The following is a 26,910-nucleotide window of genomic DNA, read 5'->3' on the forward strand; positions in this document are numbered from 1 at the left end:
TGAAATATCTTAATTCATCATCCTGACCTTATCTTTAAGATGGGTCAGGATGTTCCTCTTATCTATGGGGAGTGTACTTGTACCATTATTGGTGTTGGAAGGTTCTGGTACTGCCCTTTTGGAATGTTTGCGTGAGAGTTTTGTACATAGCAATTCATAGGAATGAGTGTTTCAGCAATATTAGCCCTGTTTTTGCCTGGGCTAATTACAGATTTATTATAGATTTAATTACAGAATAATATTACAGATTTTGTGAGTAGGCCCTGCCTCTAGCTCACAACCGGACTTTGCTTTATATCAGCAAAGTTTTGACAACTATTTTAGACCAGGCCTCGGGCCTCATACCAGGCCTCTAATACAAGGCCTTATGTTTCGGGCTCTCTTTTTACTACAGCTGTCAGCCAGTGCTGTGCAGAGCTAACCATCTCCTCCAAGAGACACATTGGAAATTGTGTGGCATTGGGGGGTTTAGTAGCTTTTACTAAAATTGTGTTGATTTACAAGGATAAAGTGAATTAGGTAACTTGACTTCTATGCTAATGGCTTTGGTTGAATCTCTGCTCTGTGATCGCCTTAGAACTCTCAAACGCAGCACAATTAGGCCAGGGTTGGATTGGAGACAGTTTAGGAACATTGTATGGGTGCTGCAGGAAGAAATGTTGATGACTCAGTAGGAGGTGCTCTCCCCCACAACATTGTGATCACTGAGGATATGTCTTTGCTGTGTTGCAGTGAGTCTCAGAGCCCAGGTCTACAGACTCAAGCTTGCAGGGCCTGTGCTACAGTGCTAAAAGCAGCTATGTAGATGTTGTGGCTTGGGCTGGAGCTCAGGCTCTGAAACACACGCCCCTCCCTGGGCTTCGGAGCCCAAGCTCCAGTCTGAGTGTCTACCCAGCTGTTTTTAGCACCGTAGCATGAGCCAGTCTACAGACCTGGGCTTTGAGATTTGCTGCTGGGGGGAGGGTGTTTAAATGCAGCGTAGACATACCCCTTAGATACTGTGGAATCTCTCCATAATGTTAAAGGGGAGTTCACCTGACCAGATTCCAACACATCCTGCCTGACTTAAATCCCTCCTCTGGTTTCATTCAAGTGCTCTCTTCTCCACATCCTGTCCCAAACTGCTGTGTAGTGTTACTGTGCACTGTTGAGCAGCTGCTGCATCCCTCACCAGGGGGTGCTGTATTTCAGAAGTGGGTGAAGCAATCCCTATATTTTGATATATCTGTTACCTGCTCCCCTAGGGAGGTTGTGAGTTTGTATTTCAAGTATTTGAGATCCTCACAGGAAAGCTACCTGAAAGCACTAAATTATTATTGTGATTTAAGCCACTGAAAGTAGCTCATTCCATCCCATCCCGATTCCCATCCCAGCTTCCCTTGGTGTCTTAAACTGCAGCCTCTTTCCAACCGTGGAGACCCTAGGGGAGTTTCAGCTGAAAGGAACATACTTTGGGTGGGGGAAGAGTTATGTGGAGCCTCAGCTGAGGGATTTGATCCCATCACATTTACAGGATTTCAGCACCCCACCATGCGATCCTGCAAACTTGCAAATCCCTTCACTTATTTACAGGTTTTGGAGCCTGGTTTTTAATATGCTAAAGACCCCAGCGGCATCACAGCCTGCTCCGCTTTGCAAACATAGGCATAAAAGGGCCCTTGGGCCTGTTGTTTGTTTCTGTTTGTTATGAGGTTTTCCCCTTCACTTCATGCCCTGAGATCACATTCATGTGGGAAGTGAAAAACCAGCTGCAATCTGTATTCTCAGATACCAGGCGAGGGGTGGTACTTTTATGTAGGATACTATAATCCCCTGCCCTGGATTCACAAGGCTGGGGAAATATCCCCTTTGGAGATGCCATTGTTTACTTTCTGGGAGGAGATACTGCAAATTACAGTTACATCAGCTATATTTCCCTCCCTGAGGATACTGGATGTTATCTCTGTATGCACCTCATGCTGCTCTTGGGGTTGCTGTTGGTTTTTTAAGATGCTGATGGCAGGTACTGCTGGCTAGATGGCCCCAGAATTTGAAGGTCTGTCTTCACCCATAACATGGGTGCAGTATGGGTAGCAAGCCTGCCCTCCGCACCATTCTATCCATGCATCTCAGTCCTGCCTTGGATGCCTCTTTGTTGCAGTTGTTAACAGGGGGACATAGAATTTTGTTGGAGGCTTTTTTTTATGATGTAGGCACCTGTCCCACTTGGAGCTGGACTGAGACGCTTCCAACTTGTTTCACAAAAGGGCCACTGACCAGGAATTGGGCAGGAACGGCTTTCAGTCGCTATTGATGTGGTCTGGATTTGAACAGGTGATTAAATGAAATCCTCTGTGTCCCAAAGAACTTTTCTGCATGGTTTTTGTAGTGCTGTATCAGTATATAAACTAATAGTTAAGGTGGTACAGCCCCCTAGGATGGATGCAATTATACCCGTATCAAGGTGTTTATACCCCTCGCCCCTATACTTAGGGGAATAAGCTGTACTAATATAAGCACCTTTACACTCTAGGGGCTGTACCACTTTAACTAGATCAGTTTACTGGTTTAAAGGGGTGTAGAAGCTGTGTAGACCAGCTTTTAGCCACCCAGACTCCAGTGAAGCCCAGGAGCTCTTGGATAAGCTCCCCAGGGCCTGGCTGTCCCGTTCTTCCTTCCTCTCTCTTTCTCTTCTGTATGCTGTCAGGAAAAACCAACTGAAACCTCTTTCCGTTTCTGTTGTGGGGAGCACTGGCAGCTGATGCAGGCAGATAGAATTATCTGTATCCACATGCTGTGCTCTTTATATTGCAATCCCAGAGCCCAACTCCCATCCCCTCCTCTGCCTGTTCTTAAGCTTTTCTATTTACAGTAACAAGTATAAAATATTTACACAAGCTATAAAGGGATTTCCAGCCCCTATTGAAGCGCTGATATTAAATAATAGTGTATAATAAAGCAATAACAGGTGCATTAACCATTTGGACTGTGGCCCATCTCTACCCAAGCTTTTCTGCACTGGGATTAATAGAATAGGCATTTTTGACAGTTTCTGAGGTCTGGAATTCTGGGGATGAAACAAGCCCAGTTTTCCTATTTCTGACAATTTCCATGTATTGATTCCTTGGGGATTTCACATCCCCAGTTCCTCTTGATTTCAGTGAAAATGGGCCAGAAACAGAACACAAGGTTCAAACTCCCACAACTTCTGGAACATTGGGGCACTCTGAATTTTAGTCTGAACATGGCCACTCGGGCCCACCTGTGACTTTCTGCCCTCCCTTCATGAAAACCTGTCCCAAATGGAGCCCAGATTCAGGCACCCAGCCTCATAAGCTTCAGAGAAGTTGACTAATGTGGGCCAAGCTCTGGTGGTAGAAGGAGACAGTCGGGAACATGATGATTTCAGATATGGGGAGGCCCAAAGCCACACAATTAGGTCAGCACTCTGAATAGCCTCCAGTTATGGGTCCAATCCAGGAGACAGTACTCTGCAGTGACATTCAGGTTTCCATTCTCATTCGCTCCCTCCCATCATGTCTAGGTTGTTCAGCCCACTCTGGCTCTCTGCAAAATAGGGATCTGACTCTGGAGTTCAGATTCCTTTAGAAGTCAAGAGTGCTGGGGCTTTTAGCTGGATTTTGGGGACTAGCCAAACTCAAGATTTTGGCTGCTGACCCCATGTTGAACTTAAACTACCAAAATGTTCTCCCTAGACCACCCAACCAGCCAGCTCCCACTGCAGCCTTTGTTACTACCTCCATATTCTGCACATGATTCTTTTAGATGCAGCCTGACAACTGAATTAATGCAATGTTCCTCCCATCAAGAGCTTAATTTCCATCTGGTCTCCCTAGCGTGCAGAGCTCCTGTTGGGGAATATTCAGACTCTAAAAGATTCTGCTCTGGAGAAGTGACTTGTTTGGGGATTTTTGCTGATTGGGCTCAGTGTGCAGCCAGAGCATTCCTTTCCTTATTAATATGGAGATCTAGGGTGAGTGACAGAAGTTGCAGTCATTTGTTTGACTACAACACACATGTTCACTCTAGTACTAGCAACTCTTTTGTTTGTTTTTTATGAACATTTGTATAAGTATCAGAGGGGAGCCGTGTTAGTCTGGATCTGTAAAAGCAGCAAAGAATCCTGTGGCACCTTATAGACTAACAGACGTTTTGCAGCATGAGCTTTCGTGGGTGAATACCCACTTCGTCGGATGCAAATAGTGGAAATTTCTAGGGGCAGGTATATATATGCAAGCAAGAAGCAAGCTAGAGATAACGAGGTTAGTTCAATCAGGGAGGATGAGGCCCTGTTCTAGCAGTTGAGGTGTGAAAACCAAGGGAGGAGAAACTGGTTCTGTAGTTGGCAAGCCATTCACAGTCTTTGTTTAATCCTGAGCTGATGGTGTCAAATTTGCAGATGAACTGAAGCTCAGCAGTTTCTCTTTGAAGTCTGGTCCTGAAGTTTTTTTGCTGCAGGATGGCCACCTTAAGATCTGCTATTGTGTGGCCAGGAAGGTTGATAAGGGAAGTCTTGTTGCACAAATACTCATATGAATACATATTTGCACGAGTATTCATGCTGCAAGTGTTTGTGTGGCCATCTTGAAAACTCTACATGAAATCATCCTGTCAGGGAGCAGAAATTATGTGCTATGACACAGGTGAGTGCCACCATTAGCAGGTGCAGGGCCTGCTGGGAAAGGGCTAAGTGGGTACTGGCAGGAGCGGCGCCAGGGTTTCTGGCGCCCTACACAGAATTCGGGGGGCGGCATTTTGTGCGCTCCTCATGGGGCACGCGGGAGCTTCCGGTTCCACTCCCATTGCGCCGCCGAAGAAGGACCCTCCACCGAAATGCCGCAGGCGACAGCGGCAGTCATTGAGCTGCTCAATTGCCTGCTGCTGTTTTCCGCGGCACGTTGGCAGAAGGTCCTTCTTCGGCGGTGCGACGGGAGCGGAACCGGAAGCTCTCGTACACCCCTTGGGGAGCGCACAAATGCCACCCCCCGAATCCTGGCACCCTAGGCGACCACCTAGGGTCGCCTAATGGAAGCACCGGCCCTGGGTACTGGTAAGTGCTGACTCGCTGAGGCAAATGACTCGTTACTGCACCTGAATGTCAAGGAGGTGGGAGGAGGCCGCTATGGAAAGAGGATCTAGAGTGTGGACTGAGCATTCCTGAGGGAGGAGCCTCACTTTCACCTGAAAAGATTGTAGGGAAATAGTGACCATCTTGCTGAGGGCAGTCTGTGCCATGGGAAATGGTGGCAATTTTGAATAAGGGCAAAACTTTGTGAGTCTGAAAACAGAAATCAGAAAAATCATGTGAACCTTTTTAAACAAAAAAACAAATAAATATTGCAAGACTTCCAGAATCTCAGTGGTTAGCAGTAGTGCCACTGTCAGCCCAAGCGGTCTCAGTTTCATAAGAATATTACAACTGATGTGGAAGAAACGCCCAAAGGGTGAATTGTGCAAGGAAGGCAATTTAATAAGTTAACAATGTCATGTGCCTTTACTTATGCTGATCACTTTACTTGTATATTACACTCCTTTCCTTCACCCTTCATCTGACTGTCTTCCTAGCTTGGATGGCCTTTGAGGAAGGGACTGTGTTTCCACCTGTGTCAGGGAAGTGCCCATTGCACTGTTAATCCTGCCACATTCAAAATAATATTAAAAGTTAAACATAACCACAAGGCCTTCCTTGCTTTTAAGGTACTGGCCTGGGATTCAGGTGATGTGCATTCAATTCCTGGCTGTCACACATTCCCTGTCTGGCAAAATCACTGAAATTCTCTCTGCCTCGGTTTTTGTTACTATCTTGTCTAGCTAGTTTGTAAGCTCTTCAGAGCAGGTCTGTTTCTTTATGTATGTACAGCATCTAGCACAATGGGGCCTTGATTTGAGTTGGGGTAGATAGGTGCTACCGTAATACAAATAATAGTAAAAGTCAGCCCTGCAGCTAAGCAGATGCAGCTCCACTGACCTCCGTGAATTTGACCTGTTGTGTCTATGTAAACCTTGCTGATTCACTTTCACTAAGATATTGTTAAATAAAAAAAAAAAAACCTTAAAGCTTTAATTACAGGCTATGGACCCCATTTAATATTTAGATAGAAAAGAAATACTTGAAAATCTAGGACTCAGTGGTTAGGCACTGTGGTCAGGGACTACTTTTTAAAAGATAATAGCAAGTGTAAGTGCGCTTTGTATGAGGCTTGCCAAGGCTCTCTATAACTGAGATAATAACAAACACTCCACCTCTGCCAGAACCAGAAATTGCAAGAAATATGGCTCTGCCAATAGCCTCGTTAGTCTCAACAAGATGCATCAGCTCTGGCTTCCAGCAGATAATTCATAATGTTCTCATCCAGAAGTCCTGATAGCCAGACTCTTTCTCTAACCATTACAGCTACTGCCTCCTCTGTTCCAAGAGCAGCTCTAACCTCTGTTGTAGGTCCTTCTCTCCTTCCCCTTTCTCTGGGGGAGTGTGAATTGGAGGGGGGCAGCCAGGGTAGATTGTATCCAAGGCTGGGTGGACATATTACCAGGTGTCTGCCACATGGGTAAGAAATCACATTGCTAGTAGTATTCTTATATAATATTAGAGTAATATCAAGAAGGGCAGTTTCTTCATTGGAGTCAATACAGGTAAATGGTCTGGACTTCTGGTGTAAATTGTTGCCTTGGCTGCATTTCCTTTGTCCTTTCATATTCATGAAGATCTATGATGCCCAGCAGCCTATGTGAAATGGTAGGGGGAGGTTTAACAAGGCCCCCTGCCTATCTTCAGATCCCTGAAATATGCAGTAGATGCACTTTTACCTCCTGTAACATAAAGACTGTGCTGGGAACTGGCTTCTGGGTAGAAGTGCAAGCCACTGCATTGTGGGATAGTATTGAGGGGACTAATGCTCCAGTGCATGTGTCCATCACATGCATCATGTTGGGAAGAAACCACTGTAGATGGCACCAGTTCAGTCAGGCCTGAGCTCAAGACCTTGTCCTGGGTATTACAACCAATCATTATGACCAATGCATGCAGAACATCTGGATGGCTGTGAAACATAGTACAGATACTGCATGATGAAGGTGCCCATCCAGTGGTTTGTAAGTACAGACACGGTCTTCATCTCTGCTTCCCTCCTGCACCCTTGCACCTTCTGATTGTCTCCACTTGCTAACTGGATTTAATTGTTATTGGCTGGTCTAATTATTTCTACTTGTCAGCTGTTTGACACAGAGGTGATTTTGTACCAAGGCTGCTGCACCCACCTGCCTATTGAATAGAAAGCAGTAGCCCCATTAAACCATTGACCTTTAGCCCTATTCAAGTACCTATTGCCTCTTGTCTGACAAGCAGCTGGGTATGCCGCAGGCAGGTGGTTAATCACAGCCCTTCAACTCTGCCTGGACCCAATGCCCTTGTCTCTGTTACCCAGAAATCCCTGGGGCTGCTACTGCTGTGCAGTGGGAGGCAAGCAGGCAATGTGATGCAACAAAAATCCAAATCTTCACCCTCGTCCCCTTTTAGCTCAGCTGTCCCACTGCAACCCCAGTGTGAGATTTTAAAAGTGCCTTCAGCTGATTAAATGGTGACGATGTTCTCTGAGTCCAGGAGGGCCGCTTTGTTACATTTACTGTGGAATTATGCAGCTGTCACAGCAATTGGCTTTGTAATCTGTAACCGATATCCAAGCCCAGTACTGCAGTGAGAGAGAGTGTGTGTCCCCAAGCAGCCCCTAGCTGGAGATGAAGGGGATGTGTCTAAAGCCCCAGTGAGGCCTATGTCAGTGCCTCATTTGCATACAACTTACTATTGCTACTCTGTGATGGTTATTTCCCCAAGATGGGAAGTGCATTTGGCCCCCGGAATGAGCTCCTTACAGCAATTTCAGACAAGCAATCTGTAATATTGGAGCTGATTGAAGCAATTTGCAATCCATTAGCAGGGAGCATCCTCAAATGAGACATTTTACATGTCACTCAGCCCTCGTGTGAGGGAGCCTGTTTTTTTCTCTGTTTTTAATCTGGAATTGATAGCACTACTTAAAATGCCAGTGGGGAGATGGAGCAGCTCTCCTCAAAGTAGGAGTGGAGGGTGTACATCTAAAAAAGGGGTGGCATGAATGGGAACCTGCACCCTAGAAAGATGGCATGAGGGGCTAAAGAATATGCACTGGAAAGCTGAGACATGGGGAGAGGAACTTCCCAAAATGGGGCATGGATGGGTACAAAATTCACCCCCTCCCAAAATGGTGATAGGAGGGGCGTATCTCAAAAAAAACCTGTTGATGAAATACTATGGAGCATGCACCCAGAAGTGGTGGGATCAGAGCACATACCCGGGAGCACCAACTCCAAAGACAGACATAGTACAAGGGCGATCACCACCTTAGCCAGCTCTGCAGCACAAATACATCTGGGGTTCTGTGCATCATGCTGATACAGGGCATGTGCCATGTACTGTGAGTGTTACATGTTTGAAGCTATATAAATGCTAAATTCTCTCATTATCATGCAGCATCCAGAGCTTGCTGGGGCACTAGCAGGGCAGTTTCCAAACAGTGTGTGCACATGCATGTGTACACACATTGGGTCTGATCCAAGCCCATTCAGCGAACTGGAAAGACTCCCATTGGCTTCAGGCTGTGGATCAGGTAGCACATACACACACGTGTACCCTACGTGTGTGTGTGTGTAGGGCTGGGTGTATACAGGCAGAACACTGTGTTAATCTTTGTATACAGATGTGTTGATCTGTGTTGTTGATCTGACCCTCTGTTTACCAAGACTCAATTTCTGCACCGCATGCAATCTCTAAAGAGGTGAGAGTACACTGCAGTAACCATTCCCTTAGGTGTCCCACAATGGCTTTTGACAAGTCTCCCAGACCGTGCTCCTGGAGGCTGGGCTCTGGATTGTGTGATGTGTACTAGAGGGTATTGCAGCTGAGTCAGTCTAGCAAAGTGCCAGTTCTGTAGCAGGCAATGCCCCCAGCTGACCTTAACATAATTTGGCATAGCTAATGTGACCAGCATCTTGAATCTTTTGTACTTCAGCCTATCCAAAGCAACCAAGTTGGTCACAAACAGGTGAGGTTTCTAGTGTAGATGTGGCCAATATGGGCCATAGTCATCCCTGGTGTCACTTCTGTCACTTCCACAGTAGGGAGGGATGGACCCATGACCTAGCCAGACTTCAGGCTTTTGCTTCCTGACAACTACATGAGCGTGGGTGATTTCGCTTGTTTTCTGGCATCAAAAGCCATAACAGTCCCTGCATCTTAATGGATAAAAACCCAAACTTGACCAGACATTGCTGCCATTTGCAACCCCCATTGCTGCAAAGACTCTAAATCTCCCAGCAGTGAACAATGAGGACTCTGTTCTGAATAGCTGGCATTTAAGTGACCCTCTATCTTCGGCCTTGTGTGGCCACAGGGGTCACACAGTTTATGGGAATGCTTAAGAAAGTGTCTTAGATTGTTAGGGTGGAAGAACAGCCCTGTAAAAATGAGAGCTTTTACTAGCTTCTAAGGAATTACAGAGCTGCATTGCACAGCACCACCAAAGCACCTCTAGCGACTGCAGTACTTAATAGACCAATACGAATTAAATTGCCTCGGATACGACAGATGGACTGTGGTTCCAGATAAAGAAGCAATTTGCAAGCAGGGGGCTGCCTAGTCTAAGGAAATAATGTTTTTTAAAAAAGTGCATGGTTTATGGGCTGCTACGAAAAGTTGTTTCCTGAGACAGACGGTGGTTCACTCTGCCTGGTTGTTGCACTATCACACCACCATGACCCAGTGTTCTGTGACAGTGCAGCATGGATGTCTCCAGTGCAGCAATTTGCTATGACAGAGCCACAGTAGCCCTGGAGGTATGTGGAATTGCTGTTAAGGCTTACAGGGGAGTCCCCATCAAAACTGAGATGCAGCCATTAAAGCTAGATATGTGGCGTCCCAAAGAGCTGAAGAGACAACTCATAAGGCAGGAAGCCAAGTATTGGCTGAGAGTACGAAAGGGGCAGTGAGGATGGCTGATGGCTTGGGTGATAGGGTATGGAGCATTTCAGCATTGGAACAACCAACTGAATCCAGCTCAGGCATATAGAAATAAGGGGACTGATTGTCCTCTCACACCAGTGTAACTTCAATGGAGCAACCCCTGATTCCCACTGGTGTGAGAGAGAAAGCCAGGCTGTAAAAGGTGTCACTGTCTGCTGCTTGTTTGGTGGCCTCACATATGGAACAAATTGGAGGATCGTAGGCCATTTGCAGGCAGTGGTATCCCTGACACAATTGTTGTCCTTGCTAGCCATCTCAGTAGGGAGGCAAAAGAGTTAGTGGGCCACAGAGGCTGATTGGGAGTCTGTGCATGACAGGGTAGAGGAGGCAGGGACCCTTTATCAAATGACCCGCTCCTAACACAATAGACTTCTACCAAACATCTAGCTCTTTTTAATTGATTATGCCTGGTCTGGCACCTAATGCCTAGTGATTTGAGCACTGCAGCAAGGGAGAACAGCCTGTATTTTCCTCATGTTCAGGAGATGAGCAATATTGAACGCAGGGCAAAGGAGCATGGTGTTGCATTCTGTGGACTGGATGTAGTACTGTACTATGCTGTTTGTGCTGCCACCTGCTGGCTGCCTGAAGTAACTTTGTTTTCCCCTTCTAAGGTTCTTCTCATACAATTTAGGGAACTAATCAAGGGTCTGACTCTGCTCCAAAGGGCTTCATTAGGAATTGAGGACATGCAGCTCCTTGCAGGATTGAGCACACAAAGATAACTGAAAAACTCCAGGACCAGCAGTGGTGTGGGTAGTGCACTGAATCCCTAATAGTTGGACAATACAAGTGCCAGGTGTAGGTGCAACATAATAATCTAGTTCAATGTTATGATATAGCTCAACTGTTGTTCCTAGGGTCCTGCAATGCATGGAGACTCCAAACACAGGACCTGCAGAGATTGTATATGCAGCATGCCTAGCATGCAATGGGTGCATTGGTGAGGGGCACTAGGCACACACAACACAAAGGCTGTACAGAGGTATCTTCCTCTGTGCCGGCACTATGGAAACTCATTAGGGGAATCCTGCACTTTAACTTTGATCAGAGATCCCTCACCGGGCTGCTTAGCTTTGCAAAGTTGCCCAGGATGGAAGCACTGTTGGGTGTTCCTCTCCCTTGAAGTAGCTAAGTCTGCAGAGAGGTTCAGATGATTGGGTGGGGTGGCATGGAAGTATTGCTGCCCCAGCCTCTGCAATGGCATGGAAGCAGCACAGGTGAACTTGATGCTTTAGGCAGGGATGTAAAACCACAGCCACCGAGATTTGAGTTATATTCCCACCAGCCTCTCATCATCCTGTGGATCAGCCTTTAATTTGGCTGATCACAAAGTGTTTTTGACAGAGTTGCATGGAGATTGGGGGGAAGTGAGGTGCAAAATCATAAAGTTAGAAGGGACCACAAAGGTCTTCTACTGTAACACATTGGCAAGATGCAGGATTTGTTGTGTTTAAATCATCCAAGACCGATAGCTATCCAGCCTCCTTTTGAAAACCTCCAGTGAAGAAGCTTTCACAACCTCCCGAGGTTGTCCATTGTCCCAGTGTTCTTACAGTTAGGAAGTTTTTTGTAAAATTTAATCTAAATCCCAGTTCCCCAGTTGGCTTGTTCTTGTTACATGGACAGCAGGCAAGTGACCCACGATCTGCTTCGTGCTCTGCTTGGGCCAGAGTCACTGAGCTGCAGAGAGGGAGATTTGTGGCTACTGAGTGCATGACTCATGAGACCCAGAAGTGATGGGGTGATGGCATGAGCAGAGCAAGTTCCAAATTACCCCAAGATGCCCATGAGGCAGGAACTGCAGGTGCCCAGATAATTTACGTGTCTGTGGATGGCACCAATCACCGCTGACAGTTTGTCATCTCCACTGAGTGGAAGCAACCCCCTCCTCTTTCTGTCACTTTCTCTTTAAATCTTCCACTCTTTCCTGTCATCTCTCTTCTGTTCAGGTTCTCTCTGTCTCTTCCTTTCCTCTGTCTCTATTACGTCTCACAGATCCCTCCTTGCAAGCCTGCTTTATCTCTCCTTGCATTTTCTCATCTCCTTTCTCTTCTTCTTTCTGATTTTGTGGCTCTTGCTAGTGCTCTTTGTTCTTTTTCCTTTCCCTCTGTATCTTGATCATTCTTCTTTCTTATTCTTTCTCTTTCTTGTCCCCTTTGTCACTTCTTGTTCTCTGTTCTCCTTTTTCTCTTTAATTTTTCTCTCTGGCTCTTGACCCTAATGCATGCTGACTGCAGCTGAGTGAGCTAGACCTTCCCAGCGTGGGCACTGCCCCTGCCAATACTTCCTCCGGGAAAATATTTCCCTGGATGTTGGCATAGCATTTGGACAGCTGGCCTGGTCTGTCGCCCCTCGGAAGAAGGATCCCTGTCCTTTCTCCTCAGGCCCACATCACATCCCAACCTCTTTGGAAATTGAAACCATCCTTTTTTTTTTTTTTAAGTAGTGAAAACTCTGGTGCTGTTTGTTTAAAAAGGAGATTGAAAGAAAACTCGGCTCATGTTTCTTCAGTCAGACTCAGCAGGTGCCCTTAGCTTCTGCTTAATGAAAGCAGAACATCTCATCCTAGGGGAAAGTGGCACCTGAACACCAAGCCATTTTGCAAAGGCATGAAGTCAGGTGGGCACCCCTCTGCTTTGTTGACAGCCTAAATTTCACTGCTGGTTTGTAACCACCCTGGGTCCTCAGCAGGGCTTGAACCCTTTGCCTCCAGTGCTAAAAGCAGGGGGTGCTACCCCTACGCTGAAGGAGTGACTATGTTAACTACACCTCTACAACATGATCCGATATAACACAAATTTGGATATAATGCGGTAAAGCAGCACTCCGGGGGGGGGGGGGGGGGCGCTGTGCGCTCTGGTGTATCAAAGCAAGTTCAATATAACACTGTTTCACCTATAATGCAGTAAAAAATTTTGGCTCCCAAGGACAGTGTTATATCGGGGTAGAGGTGTATTTGCAGTAGTAGGTTCTTACATTCTTATGGGGAACACACTGGACCATTATGTTACTCTTGGATAAGCATGAGCCTACTACAGCCCCCTTGGCCTTCAATACACTAGACTGGGAAATGTATCCAAAAAAACAGTTCTGGGAGAGCAAGTGCAGGCAGGTCACTAGTGTTTACAGCCCCATGTTGTGCCTATCTGCTCTGCATTAGCACCTGCTACCAGTGATGAGCTGCCAAAATCTTAGGAACCGGTTCCCTATCGGGTCTTCGGCGGCATGGCTCCAGCAGGTGAAGGACCCGCCGCCGAAGACCCGGTAGGGAACCACCCAGTGAGTACACCTCCCACCCATGTCCTGCCCCCGACTGCCCCCCTCAGAAACTGCAACCCATAACCCCCCCCCCTTGTCCTCTGACCACTCCTTCCTGAAACCCCCAACCCTAACTGCCCCCCAGGACTCTACCCCCTGCCCAACTCGCCCTGCTCCCTGTCCCCTGACTGCCCTGACCCCATCCGCCAACACCCCAACAGACCCCCAGAACTCCCACGCAGTGTCTACCCAACCCCCCCTTCACCATCCCCTGACCGCCCCGCAAGAGCATCTGCCCCATCCAACCCCCCCCCCCCCCCGCTCCCTGTCCATGTCCCTGCCTTATCCAACCCTCCCAACCCCGGCCTCTTACCGGGGCCGGGCCGGGCCGGAGCCACGCCGTGTAGCTGGAGTTGGGGCTGGGCACCAGAGTCGGGGCCCAGATGGGACCGGAGCCGCACCACGTGGCCGGAGTCAGGGCCTGGGATGGGGCCCGGGCCGGAGCCGCGCCGCGTGGCCGCAGTCGGTGCCCAGCCCAAGCCGGAGCCGCGCGGCCAGAGTAGGGCCTGGGGCCTGGCCCGGAGCCAGAGTCGGGGCCTGGGCCGGGAGCTGCGCCGTGTGGCCAGAGTCGGGCTGCGCGGCGCCTGGAGCCCTCCTCACGCCCCATCCCCGCCCCAGTTCACCTGCAGAAAGCCCTGCTTCCCACGAATCAGCTGACTCGCAGGAAGCAGGGGAGGGGGAGGAGAAGCCGGGGGAGCATCAGCGAAGGAGGTGGAGCTAGGTGATCTGGGCCCAGGGGCAGGGCAGGGAGCTGCCACAGATTTTGTTAAATTTAAAAGCCTTTTTAGGACTGGGACAACAGGTTCTAAAAGGGCTTCTAAATTTAACAACCGGTTCCCGCGAGCCTGTGGGAACCGGCTCCAGCTCACCACTGCCTGATACTACTCTCACTGGCGGAGTGGCCTTGGGGTAGTAAACCTATGAGAGAATTCCTGGGAGGAAGGCTTGTTTCAATATCTCTGTAGCATCTCCCTCACAGGGCCTCTCTTGACTTCTGTAGGTCCAGCAGTTCAGGAATGGAAGAGGCTTCCCAGCATGAGTGGAACCTGTCCAGGGCCCAGCCTGGGTTCCCGGATCCCACTTCACTTGCTCTCTGTCTAGAACAGTGGTTACTGAAATTAGATGAAGGTTTCTAACCATTAGAGGAGTGAAGTTCTGGAACAGCCTTCCAAGGGGAGTAGTGTTGGCAAAAGATCTATCTGGCTTCAAGACTAAGCTTGAAAAGTTTATGGAGGGGATGGTATGATGGGCTAGCCTAATTCTGGCAATTAATTTGGCAACTGATCTTTGATTATCAGCAGGTAAGTTTGCCCAGTGGTCTGTGATGGGATGGGATCTGAGTTACTACAGAGAATTCTTTCTTGGGTGCTGGCTGGTGAGTCTTGCCCACATGCTCAGGGTTTAACTGATCCCCATATTTGGGGTGGGGAAGGAATTTTCCTCCAGGGCAGATTGGCAGAGGCCCTGGAGGTTTTTTGCCTTCCTCTGCAGCATGGGGCACGGGTCACTTGCTGGAGGATTCTCTGCAGCTTGAGGTCTTCAAACCACAATTTGAGGACTTCAGTAACTCAGACATAGGTTAGGGGTTTGTTATTGAAGTGGATGGGTGAGATTCTGTGGCCTGCATTGTGCAGGAGGTCAGACTAGATGATCATAATGGTCCCTTCTGACCTTAAAGTCTATGAGTCTATCTCTTGAGAGATATTTTTGCCCACAAGCATGTTGGCAATATTTCAACACAGATGTCTCCTCTTTCCAGTCTGTGTCCTGGGAGCTGGGTTGCAACAGAGGGGAGGCATCTCCGTTCCTGTGTTTTCCTCATTTGAACAGTTGCTAATTATTCAGGACTATGACAACAACCCTTGGCAATCAAGTTTATATTAAGTAAATTTGCTGGAAATGTTTATACTTTTGTTTTGGATAGACTAGATTGTCAGCTCAGTAGGGGAATGAGGAATGGGACTGCATCAGAATGTGAGCTTGTTAAGAGAATGAGGAATGGGGCAAAGGGCTAGATCAGGGAGCAGGCAGCTCGTTGGGGGAGTGGTCATAGTATGGACATGTCTAGGGCCTCAGTTTCTGGAGTCATATTATAATATTAGCATCTCAGGTTTTTTTCTTTTTAAATTATGTTTCTATCCCTCACTGTTGAAGACATGATTGAGCATAGAGGATGGAGCAGTGTCTGCCTGAGTCTTCAGACAGCACGATACAGTCACTCAGAAAAGTGTGTACTGGCTGGGTCACAAAGGAGTGGTGGTGGGGCCTCCAGCAGAAAGCTTTTGTATGAATGGCCCTTGGCACTACTCCTGCAAGCAGGACAGGGCCATGGTGTGGGAGCAGGGGCAGACAACCAAGTCTCCTTATGTGGGGCTTGTCTTAATCTGGTGCTGCTGGGGAGCAATTGCTGGAGAGCATTTAGGAATAGTTAAGAGTGAGCATCCAGCTGTGGTACAGGATGAGGATATGGCAGGCAACTTAGATTGTGCACCTGCAAAATTGTTTAGGAGGATTCTTTAGCGTGGAGTGGTATAATATGAGCACCTGAAAAGCTCTTTAGGGTGAGGTCCAGGAAAATGGTTTGGGTTGAGCACCTGGGGATAAGTGTACTGTGACTCTCAGGGAGAACTTTTGCATGAGCACTCCAGGAGGAGCACTTCGTGTTGTCCCCCAGAGCGTTCAGACAGGAGCTGTTTTGGGTAAGCGCCTGGGGAATGGTGTGAGATGAGCACTGAGAGGATTTATTTTTAGGGTGAGTACCTGGGGAGAAATTTGGAGTGAACTGAGGGGATTGTTTAGGATCTGCACTTGAGGAGCTCTTCAGAGTGAATAACTGTTAAGCAAGGTCATGTTAGAGCATAGTCACAATGGGCATGTGCATAGGGGGCCCTGGCTCCTTGAATCAAGTGATGGTGACACAATCTAAGCATTCCTTTCAAAAAATCTGTTTCTAGCCTTCATAGTTGCATAGGGTAACCTTGCAAATGTGACTTGAGTGTAACTGATGCAGTAACATCTCGAGTCTGCAGAGAGCCTGAGACAATAGCTCAGACCCACTGCTTTGCAGCACCCCTGCTGACACCATCCCAGCAAAGGCTTTGGGGAGGGAGGGCACCTCACTGCCATGGGACACTGGTGGGAGGGATCACCCTACCCCACACAGAGTGTTCCGCTAGGATGCGGGTGGTGGTCTGAGACCTCCCTCTTCTGTGACAGATTCCAGCCCACATAAAGGTGGGGAGTGGTGTTCTGGGGGGAGGCCTTAGCCTGCCCACAGCAGAATTGTGCTGGGTCCCAGAAGACACCTCATGTCTATGGAGTCTTGTCTCAGGGTAGCTGGTCCCTATGGATAGACTAGGCCCAGCTCCCCTGGAGCAGAGCAAGTGAATCCAATGCAGCCAATTCAAGAGGGCCCAGGCTACACCTCTGCTAGGAGGGCAGGAAGAGGAGGAATTGTTTGGGACAGGCTGTGCCTGTGCTGGAAAGGCTCCAGCATAGTGGAGCTAATGTCTGTGGTGAGTCCCCTGAGGCAAGGGAGAGAGACAGCTCTGAGGTTGCTGTCCCAGAGAGGGAGCAGAGCTGGTCAGAACTAGGAAGCTGCCAGAGGCTCTTAAGAGGGGTGGAACTGAAACCTGAAAGTAAGGACTGAGTTAAAGGGCTGGTTTTCTGTTTGTTCACTGACTTCTATTGAGGGAGAAATCTCCTTGAAAGAGCCTGGATGTGACAGTGTCTATTTTGGAGTCAGGGAGAAGCTCTGCCTGGTGACAGGCCTCTACCACTCCCATCAAAGGCAGAGTAGGGCCAGAGCTCAGAGGTGAGGTCATGTGGGTCCCCACTCAAGCCCTGAATTGCCTAAATGGCCAGAGAGGCAAGTGGGGAATGGAACCAAGGGCCAGAGCCTGTCTCAATCTGCCCTACTGTTGGGTGAAGGCATTTGAACCATATGTCTGTGGAAGTCTCGCTCATTAGCTCGCACATTTTTAGCCAGAAGCCTTTATCCTTTCCTCAGTACACCCTCCCCACCTGCTCGCACGCACACACACTTCCTAAGAACAGTGCTAAGAGCCCTAATCACCGTTTGGCACATTAACACCTTTTCTTGATTACTCCTTTCCTGTTAATTGGATCCGTTCTGCATGCCTGTGAGTCTGAAGAGAATTCTGGTCGGTTCCATTCTACGTAGGTTTCCTATACTGTGCTCATCATCGTAGTATCTGATGCCTTCCAGTAGTGCATTAAGCTGTCATGTGTAGTTTGTTCTCTCATCCTCTTCCCAGAGGAAGAAGCATGTGCAGTGGAGTCTCTCTTGTTTTGGCAGTGCATGGCTTTCTTTAAAAATATAAATACACCTGTTGCTATGTGTTTGTATTAGAGAAGGCCGGGTCAAAGAAATGTACCTTGCACTTGGAGCGGAAGGTGGTGAGGTTTGGGATGGTTCGTAGTTCTTGGGGAAGTTCATCCCATAGTCTCGGACCACCCCCGGAGAGGGTTCTGTCTCCTGCACAGACAGAATAATTAATCCTATTAATGAGAGCCCTGTTAAGCTAGAGGAGTGTAGTTGATCCCAGTCTTGATCCTGGAGCTTTAGATGATCTTTTAGTTATCTTGGGCCCAGGCCATGAAGCATTTCAAAGACCAGGCCTGATATCTTAAGGCAGCAGAGCAGGGGGAAGGTAGAGGCCCAATTAGAGCTGCTCCCCTCTGCTGGGAGTGGCAGAGGAAGGCCTAGGCTTCTCCATACCTTTCTCTGCTGTTCTCCTTAGGGATTGCATTCTCCTCAGAAGGGGGATGTCCTTCTGGAAGGATGCCCCCCTCCCCCCCGCCCCTGAGCAAGGGTATGAATTCCCCAGATAGAGAAAGATCCTTGTAGCTCCACTTCCCTGGGAAAAGCCACAATTGTCCTCCTCCCTATGTAGGGAAATGCAGTGCGAAGCCAGCCCATGTCACTAAGGTCCCACTTATTGTGTGTGAGGTCTGTAGGATAGTCAGAGGCTGGTCAGGCTGATGGAAGGACCTATGGCTACCTAACACTCCCAAAGTTTAGCAGTCATCATTGCGGCCCCTGGAGGTTCATGGCAGCAGTGGGGAGAGAATGTGGGTCCTCTTGCTCCAAAACCAGAGGCACTGACTAATTAATATGAAGAAGATTCTCTGTTAGCTGCTAATGTAGGGCCTGTGCCATATAGATGAGCAGTTCAGAATCCACCCAAAAGAGGAAAAGGGCACATAGGCATTGCACGCACACTCAGATATCTGAAACAATACATGCCCAAGTTCTTCAGCTTGTATTCCTTACAACCATTGGTGAATTTATTGTCAGTAAAAATACAGCAGAGGATGACTTGTTTGTAAAAATAAATATGACAGTAAAACCAGAAGGAGAGTAGAGGAGAAAAAATTTTATCCTGTTGGTGCGTTCTCCTCTGAATTTTCATCAGAAAACTTAATGTAGAGACCGCCATCAGCATGTAACTGTCATCTCTCCTGCATAGGTAATGTGCTCCATGTGCAAAGTGGAGCAGGGGAAGGTAAAGGCACGGATGGTGCCATCTGTAAACAGTTACACCACCTTCCACCAGAAACACAGAAGAATGGTTTGAAAACTTTGAAACCTTAAATGTCCAGATTATGAGATAAATCTTCAGCTAGTGTAAATTAGTGTAGCCCCCTTGACCTCAATGGACCAGTGCTGATTTACACCAGCCAAGGATATGGGCCAGAAGAATATGATTTTTCTTGAAATCTTGTGACTTTTGCACTGATGAAAGGTTCCTGATTTACAACCCTGGAGACTGAATCCTCTGTGGACACTGCAGCTGCCTGGGAATTGCCAGGGCAAGCTTTCCCTGCCAATGTGCCCCAGGGATTAGACAAAGAGGTCACCTCTGAGTATCAGGGGAGATCTGTCTCTAAGGCCCATTTAGCCCCTGGTATCTCCACTGAAGCTGCAACCCAGAATGCTAGTTAGTGCCTCTTTGTGTTGAGTAGTGGACAAACACAAACACACTATGGTCCCTGCCCTGAAGAACTTACAGTCTAAAGAAGACAGGAGGGATGTGAAGGGTAGGGAGGAGGGAGACAGTTGCAATATTGGTACATTTCAGCCATACCCAGTTGCCTCTCAGCCCATCAGCTACTAGCTGGTGAGTTCTGTATAGGTATCATGGAAGATGATGGTCTTGAGGGGTGATTTGAAGGAGGATGGAGAGCACTGCTCCTGGTTCTCTTTGAAGGATGTGGGAATTGAGATCAGCGCTAGAACTGGGAAAGCCCTGTTAAGCCCTCTTTCCCATTCATTACCCCCTTGCATCTGACTGTTCCCTATTCGTGTCATCCTGTTATGACAGCCCTGATTCTGGGAAGGAGTGGGAGAGAGATAACCAGCTGGGATTAATCCAAGGTTCCCAGGGTGAAAAGGAATCAGAGCCTCTGCCATGCTGGTCTCATTACTACCTGCTAGCCAATGGCCCGTCTGTCCAAGATTCAGGGTGAATCTTCTTTAGGAAACGGCGTTATCTCCCCTACAGTAGCTAACATGTAGTAACTAACATGGGGTAAACTCCTCATGAAGACAAAGTCATTTGTGATTTTTGGGTTGAGGTAGAGACTATGGGGGAACCTAGCATTTACCATGACCTACTAACAGGTGTTAAAACTACAAGTGCTTTGTCTACACTCAGATTTTACCACATTAAGTAATGTGGTTAAAAATACACCTTTTTTTCCTGGTGTGGATATGCCTCAAAAGAGCATCCTTAGAAAAGACAAAAATCAAGTCTCCCTGAGAGAGAGAGCACAGTGTGTGTGTGTCTTCTCAGTAATAGTCTGAGAACAGTCTTTGTTTGGAGAACAAAGTATCTGTTGAGCTCTGTGCAAGAAGAGACAACTTAAAAATCTAAAGGTGCGGTGGATGGAAAGCAAAAGGCATCACAACTTCACGGTTATGTACATGGAGATGTTGAGCTGTGAGAGCCCCAAACACTTTTGTCAGTACAAAGAGAACCCAGGAATCATGGGCCACCAGTCCCCTCCTCTACCTCCTCTCTGCCTTCCTTGTAGAGTTCCACTTGGCTGCTCATCTGGGGAAAAGTCTAATGTGTTATTTTTTTATGATCAAGTAAATCTGTCTTTGGGGTTTTATTTCTCTGTTGTCATCCTCATGGTCAGGGCAGATTAGCAGGTTTTTGAGCTGTGGATGGAATTTTTGTGACTATTTTGCAAGGCTCTGCAAACTATAGAAAAATGGGTCTGGGCCAGAGGGCGGGGAAGAAGAGGAATTGCTTGACTGGGAAATGATTGAACTTGTAGAGCTAGGAAGAAAGAGGGTTTGAGACTCCATGCCCTTTCCCTTTTAAAGCTGTAAGTGCCATGTGCGTGCGCATTCATTCGGATTTGGTAGTGTTTTACACCCACTTTGCACTGGAGTAAATGGTGAGACAATGTGCAGGGGATAGAGAATCAGGCCCAGAGAGTTTCGGAGGATAGAAATAAATCAGTGAGATTCACCATTGTCCTGCCAGCCTTGGGGAGAGAGAGGGACTTAGACAAGTGGCTATTCAGCTCCTCCTTATTCTAGCCTCACTGATCCATCACAAAGACTGAACAGAGGCAAAAGCATAGAGACTGCTCTGGTCACAGCAATGCTGCTGTTACAGACCAGGCTCTGCCACTGAGTTTGGGATGAATTGGTAACATTGTGATTGAGAATCCTAGGAGGGACGGTATGGCAAAGACCTATTAGATCAGCGGATTCATGCCTCAGCCAATGCAGGATTGTTCCCTGACCAGGACATGGTGTGGTTGTGGCAGGCAGTAGCATCAGCCCAGAGAGGAGCGGAGCATTGATTAAGAGAGCAAGGGGGGAAGGGAGAGTGTCTTACACACACATTATCCACATGCACACAGCATCAGCATCAACGGCTTCTGCCAGCCAGTACAGCACAGCCAGACTGCAATCACTGCCTCGGTACCTCCAGAGCTGCTCTCCTCCTCCTCCTCCTTCTCTCCCCTGGTCTGTCTTTCTCTTCCTCGCTTACTCTCACTGAGCTCCCCATCAGCCCCTGCAGGACCCGTCCACTCGCCATTTGGGCCCCACCAGCACGGAGACAATGAATTCATGCGGATTATGCATCTGAAGGAATAACAAGCTTCTGAATAGCCACAAGGGGAGGTATCCATGTGTTTGGCAGGGATACAGACGCCTGCTCGCTTGCTCGCTCTCTTTCTCAATCGCTCTTCTCTCCCTTCAGCTGCCTCCTTTCCAGCTATGATCTCCTTTGATTTCCCTGAGCAGCTGCAGTGAAAAGGCTCCTTGGTGCAGCCCAGATTCCACAGGATCGCACCTTCCCTCCTAAGATACCTGAGGGGTTAGGATTATTTTTATTTCTCTTCCTCTTTTTCTGGTTTTCCTCCACCTGCCAGTCTCTGTGACTCTCATATCCTTCCGTGCATGCGTCTCCCTCGCTCCCTTCTTCTCATCCAGACAGCGAGAGGTGGAAGGAGGTCCACCCTAGTGCAAGGACCTCTCTTCTTTGCTGCTGGGACCAGCCTTACAGGAGCAGTGTGGACCCAGCCCTGGACACTGACCCTGCCTTCAGGTTTGGATTCTTGTTTCTTTGGTCTGTTTCTTGACATGCTAGTGCTGTGTGTGTGTGTGGTGGGGGGAGGTGGAGGAAAGGGGGAGGATCTGATAAGCCTGTGAAAGAGTTGTTTGGGGGAGAATGGTAACTAGGTTTGGTGTATGGACATCACAGTGACAGAGACAGGGTGGGAGTGATGTAGAAATACAAGGGACTGTGTTCAAAAACCCAGTGCATGGGATGGAATGCCTCAGAGGCAGCTGGGAGCATCCCTCCAGGGTTCCCGTCATTCACTCCATTTCCTGGGATATTGAGTCCACTGGGAATGCACCTTTCATTACTGCCTCTCCCGCTATGGCATCTTTGCTGTCCCTGCTGAGGTCCTTAGCCTGGGAGCAGCAACAGCATCTAGGCTGGCCTGTCCATGTGTCCATGCTGGGAGTAATGGGCTCCTCTGTTCTTCATAGAGTGGCCCGTTCTGTATCTCATCCCTGACTATGATGGACCTGAAAGTGGACGAGGAGGAGGTGGAGAATGGCCATCCAGTCAGTATCCAGGCCTTTGCCAGTAGCTCCACTCTGCATGGCCTGTCCCACATCATCTCCTATGAGAGGTTCTCCTTCAAGCGCATCATCTGGACTCTCTGCTTCCTGGGCTCTGTGGCCCTGTTGGCCTATGTCTGCACGGAGAGGATCCAATACTACTTCCTCTACCCTCATGTCACCAAGCTGGATGAAGTGGCCACAACCAGGTTGACCTTCCCTGCTGTCACTTTCTGCAACCTCAATGAATTCCGCTTCAGCCGTGTAACAAAGAATGACCTGTACCATGCTGGGGAGCTCCTCGCTCTGCTCAATAACAGGTGGGTCCAGGGAAGCCAAGCCCTGAGGGTGCTGCATGAACTCAGCACTGCTGATCTAGATGGGACAGTACAGCATCATGCGTCTGAATGTGCTGACATCTTTGTGCACACAACCAACAGGGCATTGTGTGCGCATCTGCACCTAGGTGTTTGACAGACACAATACTCTGGCACTAGAGATACATCCGTGCACCTGCATAAGCTACACATGGCTCCATGTACCATGTGGACCTGCACACACTGCATGTGCACGTCCCTGCATACGTTCATGGAGATATGATGCTCCAATATTCAAGCCTAATTTAAATATTCAGGCCTAATTTAGTCCCATATGCTACATCTAAGCAGTTCCCTCTGCAGTGCATGCCTGTCTGCTCCTGAATGCCTAAGATAACATCCATATCTTGATCACATTCATGCCCACCCCACCACTGGTACTTGGGAAAATGGCACTTTCCCATGGGGAAAAAAGAACTGCCACCTGTGTGAGTGGCTGGGGAGGGGACGTGGGCACACCAACGTGGGCAGCCTCAGCAGCCCTGTGCTATGACTGCTATAATAGGGACTTCTTTTGTGTGTATGCAAGTGAAAGATGAGATGATGGGTGAGTACAGCCCTGGCATGGATGGGCACAACTCCAATGAAGTCAACAGCCACAGATGAATTTGGCCTGGGGTCCTCCTGGTATCTGCCAACAAAGGAAAAGACCGAGAGCAGGGGCCCAAAGTGATCCCGTTAACACACTGCTCCTCAGGATGAGGCTCAGATGCTAGAGCTACCCTGGGTGCTTGGCTGGTAGACCTGGTGGGTATGTTATGGGAGGGTGTGGCATGGATTGCTTTCCTGCACCCCACACCCCACATGGATGGTCAGTTGCAGGAAAGCAAAACAGCTCTGCACATATTGACAAGTCTCTTTGTCCACAGGATGAGTGGCATGTGCAGGCAGATCCAAGGTACCACAAGGAGATGGCAGGAGAGATGGCAATAGTGTTTTTATCTATTCTTTAGGGAGATGTAAACTCCCTTGGCCAGCTGGGGATGGGACAGTGGGGAAGTGGCCATGATGTAATGCCTGGACGCCCACACTGTGTAGGAAAGGACTCCCATAGATGCTTCTGCCAAACATTAGTATGGGACCCAAGAGCTTTTATGCACTTTCCCCATATTAACATTCAGTCCATGTGCCAGTGGATTTTCCCCATGTTGGTACAGAGCCCATGGGTCACTATCAGTTCTTCCCATAATGCATTTGCTTTCCACTTCCAGGCTTGTCAGTGTTATCCAGCATCTGTGCTGTGTTGGTGGCAGCTCCATGCCCAGTCCCCAGCCTTTGTCAGTGACAATTCTTGGCCATTCTAAACTGGCACCAGCCCCTGCTCTTTGAATGATCTGACTGCTGTTGTAACTGCTCTCTGTAATATGCCTGAGCGCATGAAAACTAATGATCCCTGTGCACATGTCACTGCAGAACGTGACAGGCACTGGGGGGGGTGTGTGCACACGGGTGCAGCATTGCCTTCTGTTGGATAGAATCAGAACTGCTCAGCTGTGTGTCGTAGGCCCTGTACTGCTAAGAGCTGATATCATGGGCCTTCGCTTTTGGAGTAATACCCCGGCTATTGCTGTGAAGATCCTTGTGGCCACTGTGTGCGGCATAGGCACAAACATGAAACCTTAAGAGCTTGTCTGCACGGTGTGACAAAGTGCTCTACAGGGGTGTGATTTGTAGAGCACTGCAATGTGTTGTGCTCCAACTGCTCTGTGTAGACCCTGCTAGCGCACTCTGAAAGGTTCATGTTAGTGTGCCAGCAGGATCTACATGGGGCAGTTAGAGTACAACATGTTAGAGCTCTCTCCAAACAATACCTCTGTAGAGCACTTTGCTGCACAGTGTAGACAAGCCCAAAGTGGCTGCAGATTTTATCCGATCTGTTGTGTGAATCCTCAGTCAGTGTTCAAGCAGATCCTAGTACATGCAAATAAATGCCCCATCCTCAGGGCCGGGTCCAGCTTTTTTGCTGCCCCAAGTGGTGAAGTGAGGAAAAAAAAAGATAAAGCTGACCTGTGGCACTTCGGTGGCAGCTCAATCATGCTGCTCCATTTGGCAGCGGCAATTCAGCGTCAGTCCTTCACTCCCTCTCTTCCTCTTTGGCGGCACTTCAGCAGCAGCTCAAAGAGGAAGAGAGAGACTGAGGGACCCGCTGCCGAATTGCTGCCGAAGACCTGGACATGCCACCCCTTTCCATTGGCTGCCCCAAGCACCTGCTTCCTTTGCTGGTGCCTGGAGCTGGCCCTGCCCATCCTGCTCCCACTAAAGTCAACAGGGAAACTCACACTGACATAACAATGCGAGCAGGATCTGGACCCAAGGCAACAGAGGAAAGACATTTTTATCTACTGAATAAAAGAGAGGCTGTGCGATTAGGATGAGTAAGTGAATGAGTTATAAGAGGGGAAGGAAGGGGGCATGGAGACACACACAGGCTGCACCTTAAAGTAGGTTGGCAAAACCTGTTTTGCCTGCAGCTGTATCAGCACCTCCTTCCAGCCAGTCAGATCGCACAAGCTAAGCCAGGTTAGACTGGCTCACTCCAGAACTCCAGGGAGAGGTGCTGGTGATTCAATAGAGGGCAGCCTTCCCTCTGAGTTAGTATTGAGCCGGTGCCCCAGTATAGAAGGATGTTGTGCTGTCTTGCTCAGATTACATGAAAAGATCCCATGCTGGTGGTTGTCAGAGCTGTGGTTAAACCTGTGCCCTGGGCATTTACGTTTCTGATAGTTACGTTCAGCATCCCTACCTCTTTCTCCACAACCTCCCTTCTCAGTCAGCTGTAGTTTTCTTCCTCATTTCCTGTCCTAGCCTTTTGTTTAGCAAGGCTGTTGTTAGGCAGCTGTCATGCTGCCCCAAAGGTGCAACATGAGAACATAAGAATGGCCATGCTGGGTCAGACCAGTGGTCCATCTAGCCCAGTGTCATGGCTTCCTATGACGAAATGCAGATTGGCTGCGTATCAGTGGTGAATGATTGACCTCTGCTTATCCTTGTTCATCATCATCATCGTGTTTCTATTCCACCCCAGCACCCATGCTGTCAGCATCCCCAGCACCTTCAGCTATCACCAGCACCCACCATCCCCTCCTCACAGGCAGCCACCAGAGCTGGCACGTCTTGTGCAGGTCCATGGCCTGCCAAAAGGGACCTCTGTGATCTAGTCTCACCTCACCTCTTTTAGAAAACATCCAGACTTGATTTAAACACTGCCAGTGATGGACAATCCACTATGGCCCTTGGTAAGGCCTTCCCATGGCTGATCACCCTATTTGGGGCAAGGTGTGTTGTCATTTGCTGAAATTTATGGTTCTATGGAAATTATTTGCAAATATGCAATTCGTGTGATTAAATAATGTTCTTAAAAGGTCACGCATGAAGCAGCACAAAACTTGGCATTTGTGCCTAGGCCCTGTGCTATATTGTAGCCCAGGGGACAGAGGCATATTTCAGTGCTGAAGGTTCCCGGGTGCTGTGGTGTTCTACAGCAGAGGGGACACAGTCTTGTGCCAGTACTGGAGGTGCCTGGATGCTGGGCATTGGTGCTGTACAACAAGGTTACATTCTATCCTTCAATTATAGACATCCCACGTAAGTTAGTGGGCCAGCTCTGCTATCAGTGACATTGGTGTCAATGTGGAAATAACTCCTTTGAAGTAATCGGTGACATTAAGAGCAGAGATTAGCTTGGTGGGAGTTGCACCTGTATATGCGAGGACAGGACTCTCTCCAACAAGGATTAAGAAGTCTCTCTGCCCTGTTTCCACAGGTATGAGATCCCAGACACCCAGATGGCCGATGAGAAGCAGCTGGAGATCCTACAAGATAAGGCCAACTTCCGAAACTTCAAGCCAAAGCCCTTCAACATGCTGGAGTTTTATGATCGGGCTGGCCATGATATCCGGGAGATGCTGCTGTCCTGCTTCTTCCGTGGAGCGGTATGCAACCCAGAGGACTTCAAAGTGGTAAGTGCTGTGGGCTTCCTCTCCTCATAATCCTTTGGAATAATGCTGTGCCTAGAGCAATCTGGATCATGCCACTGC

The 26,910-nt window shown here is 48.4% G+C and overlaps 1 protein-coding gene across 4 annotated transcripts in view; it reads left to right on the forward strand.

Moving 5' to 3' along the window:
- Nucleotides 1-26,910, forward strand: part of ASIC1 (acid sensing ion channel subunit 1) — a 154,895-nt gene that overhangs the window by 35,158 nt on the left and 92,827 nt on the right. For 2 of the 4 annotated variants that reach the window (XM_039514891.1, XM_039514890.1), the window contains exons 7-9: nucleotides 21,625-21,972; nucleotides 22,422-22,816; nucleotides 26,637-26,832. In XM_039514891.1, the coding sequence (XP_039370825.1) occupies nucleotides 22,452-22,816; nucleotides 26,637-26,832 (561 nt within the window). In that variant the 5' untranslated portion in view covers nucleotides 21,625-21,972; nucleotides 22,422-22,451. Of the gene's footprint in view, nucleotides 1-9,791; nucleotides 9,868-21,624; nucleotides 21,973-22,421; nucleotides 22,817-26,636; nucleotides 26,833-26,910 lie in introns of those variants that run through there. The other 2 variants (XM_039514894.1, XM_039514892.1) reach the window with 2 other exon arrangements.

The sequence above is a fragment of the Mauremys reevesii genome, linkage group 25, assembly GCF_016161935.1.
Source record: "Mauremys reevesii isolate NIE-2019 linkage group 25, ASM1616193v1, whole genome shotgun sequence".
In the NCBI taxonomy this organism is placed as follows: domain Eukaryota; kingdom Metazoa; phylum Chordata; order Testudines; family Geoemydidae; genus Mauremys; species Mauremys reevesii.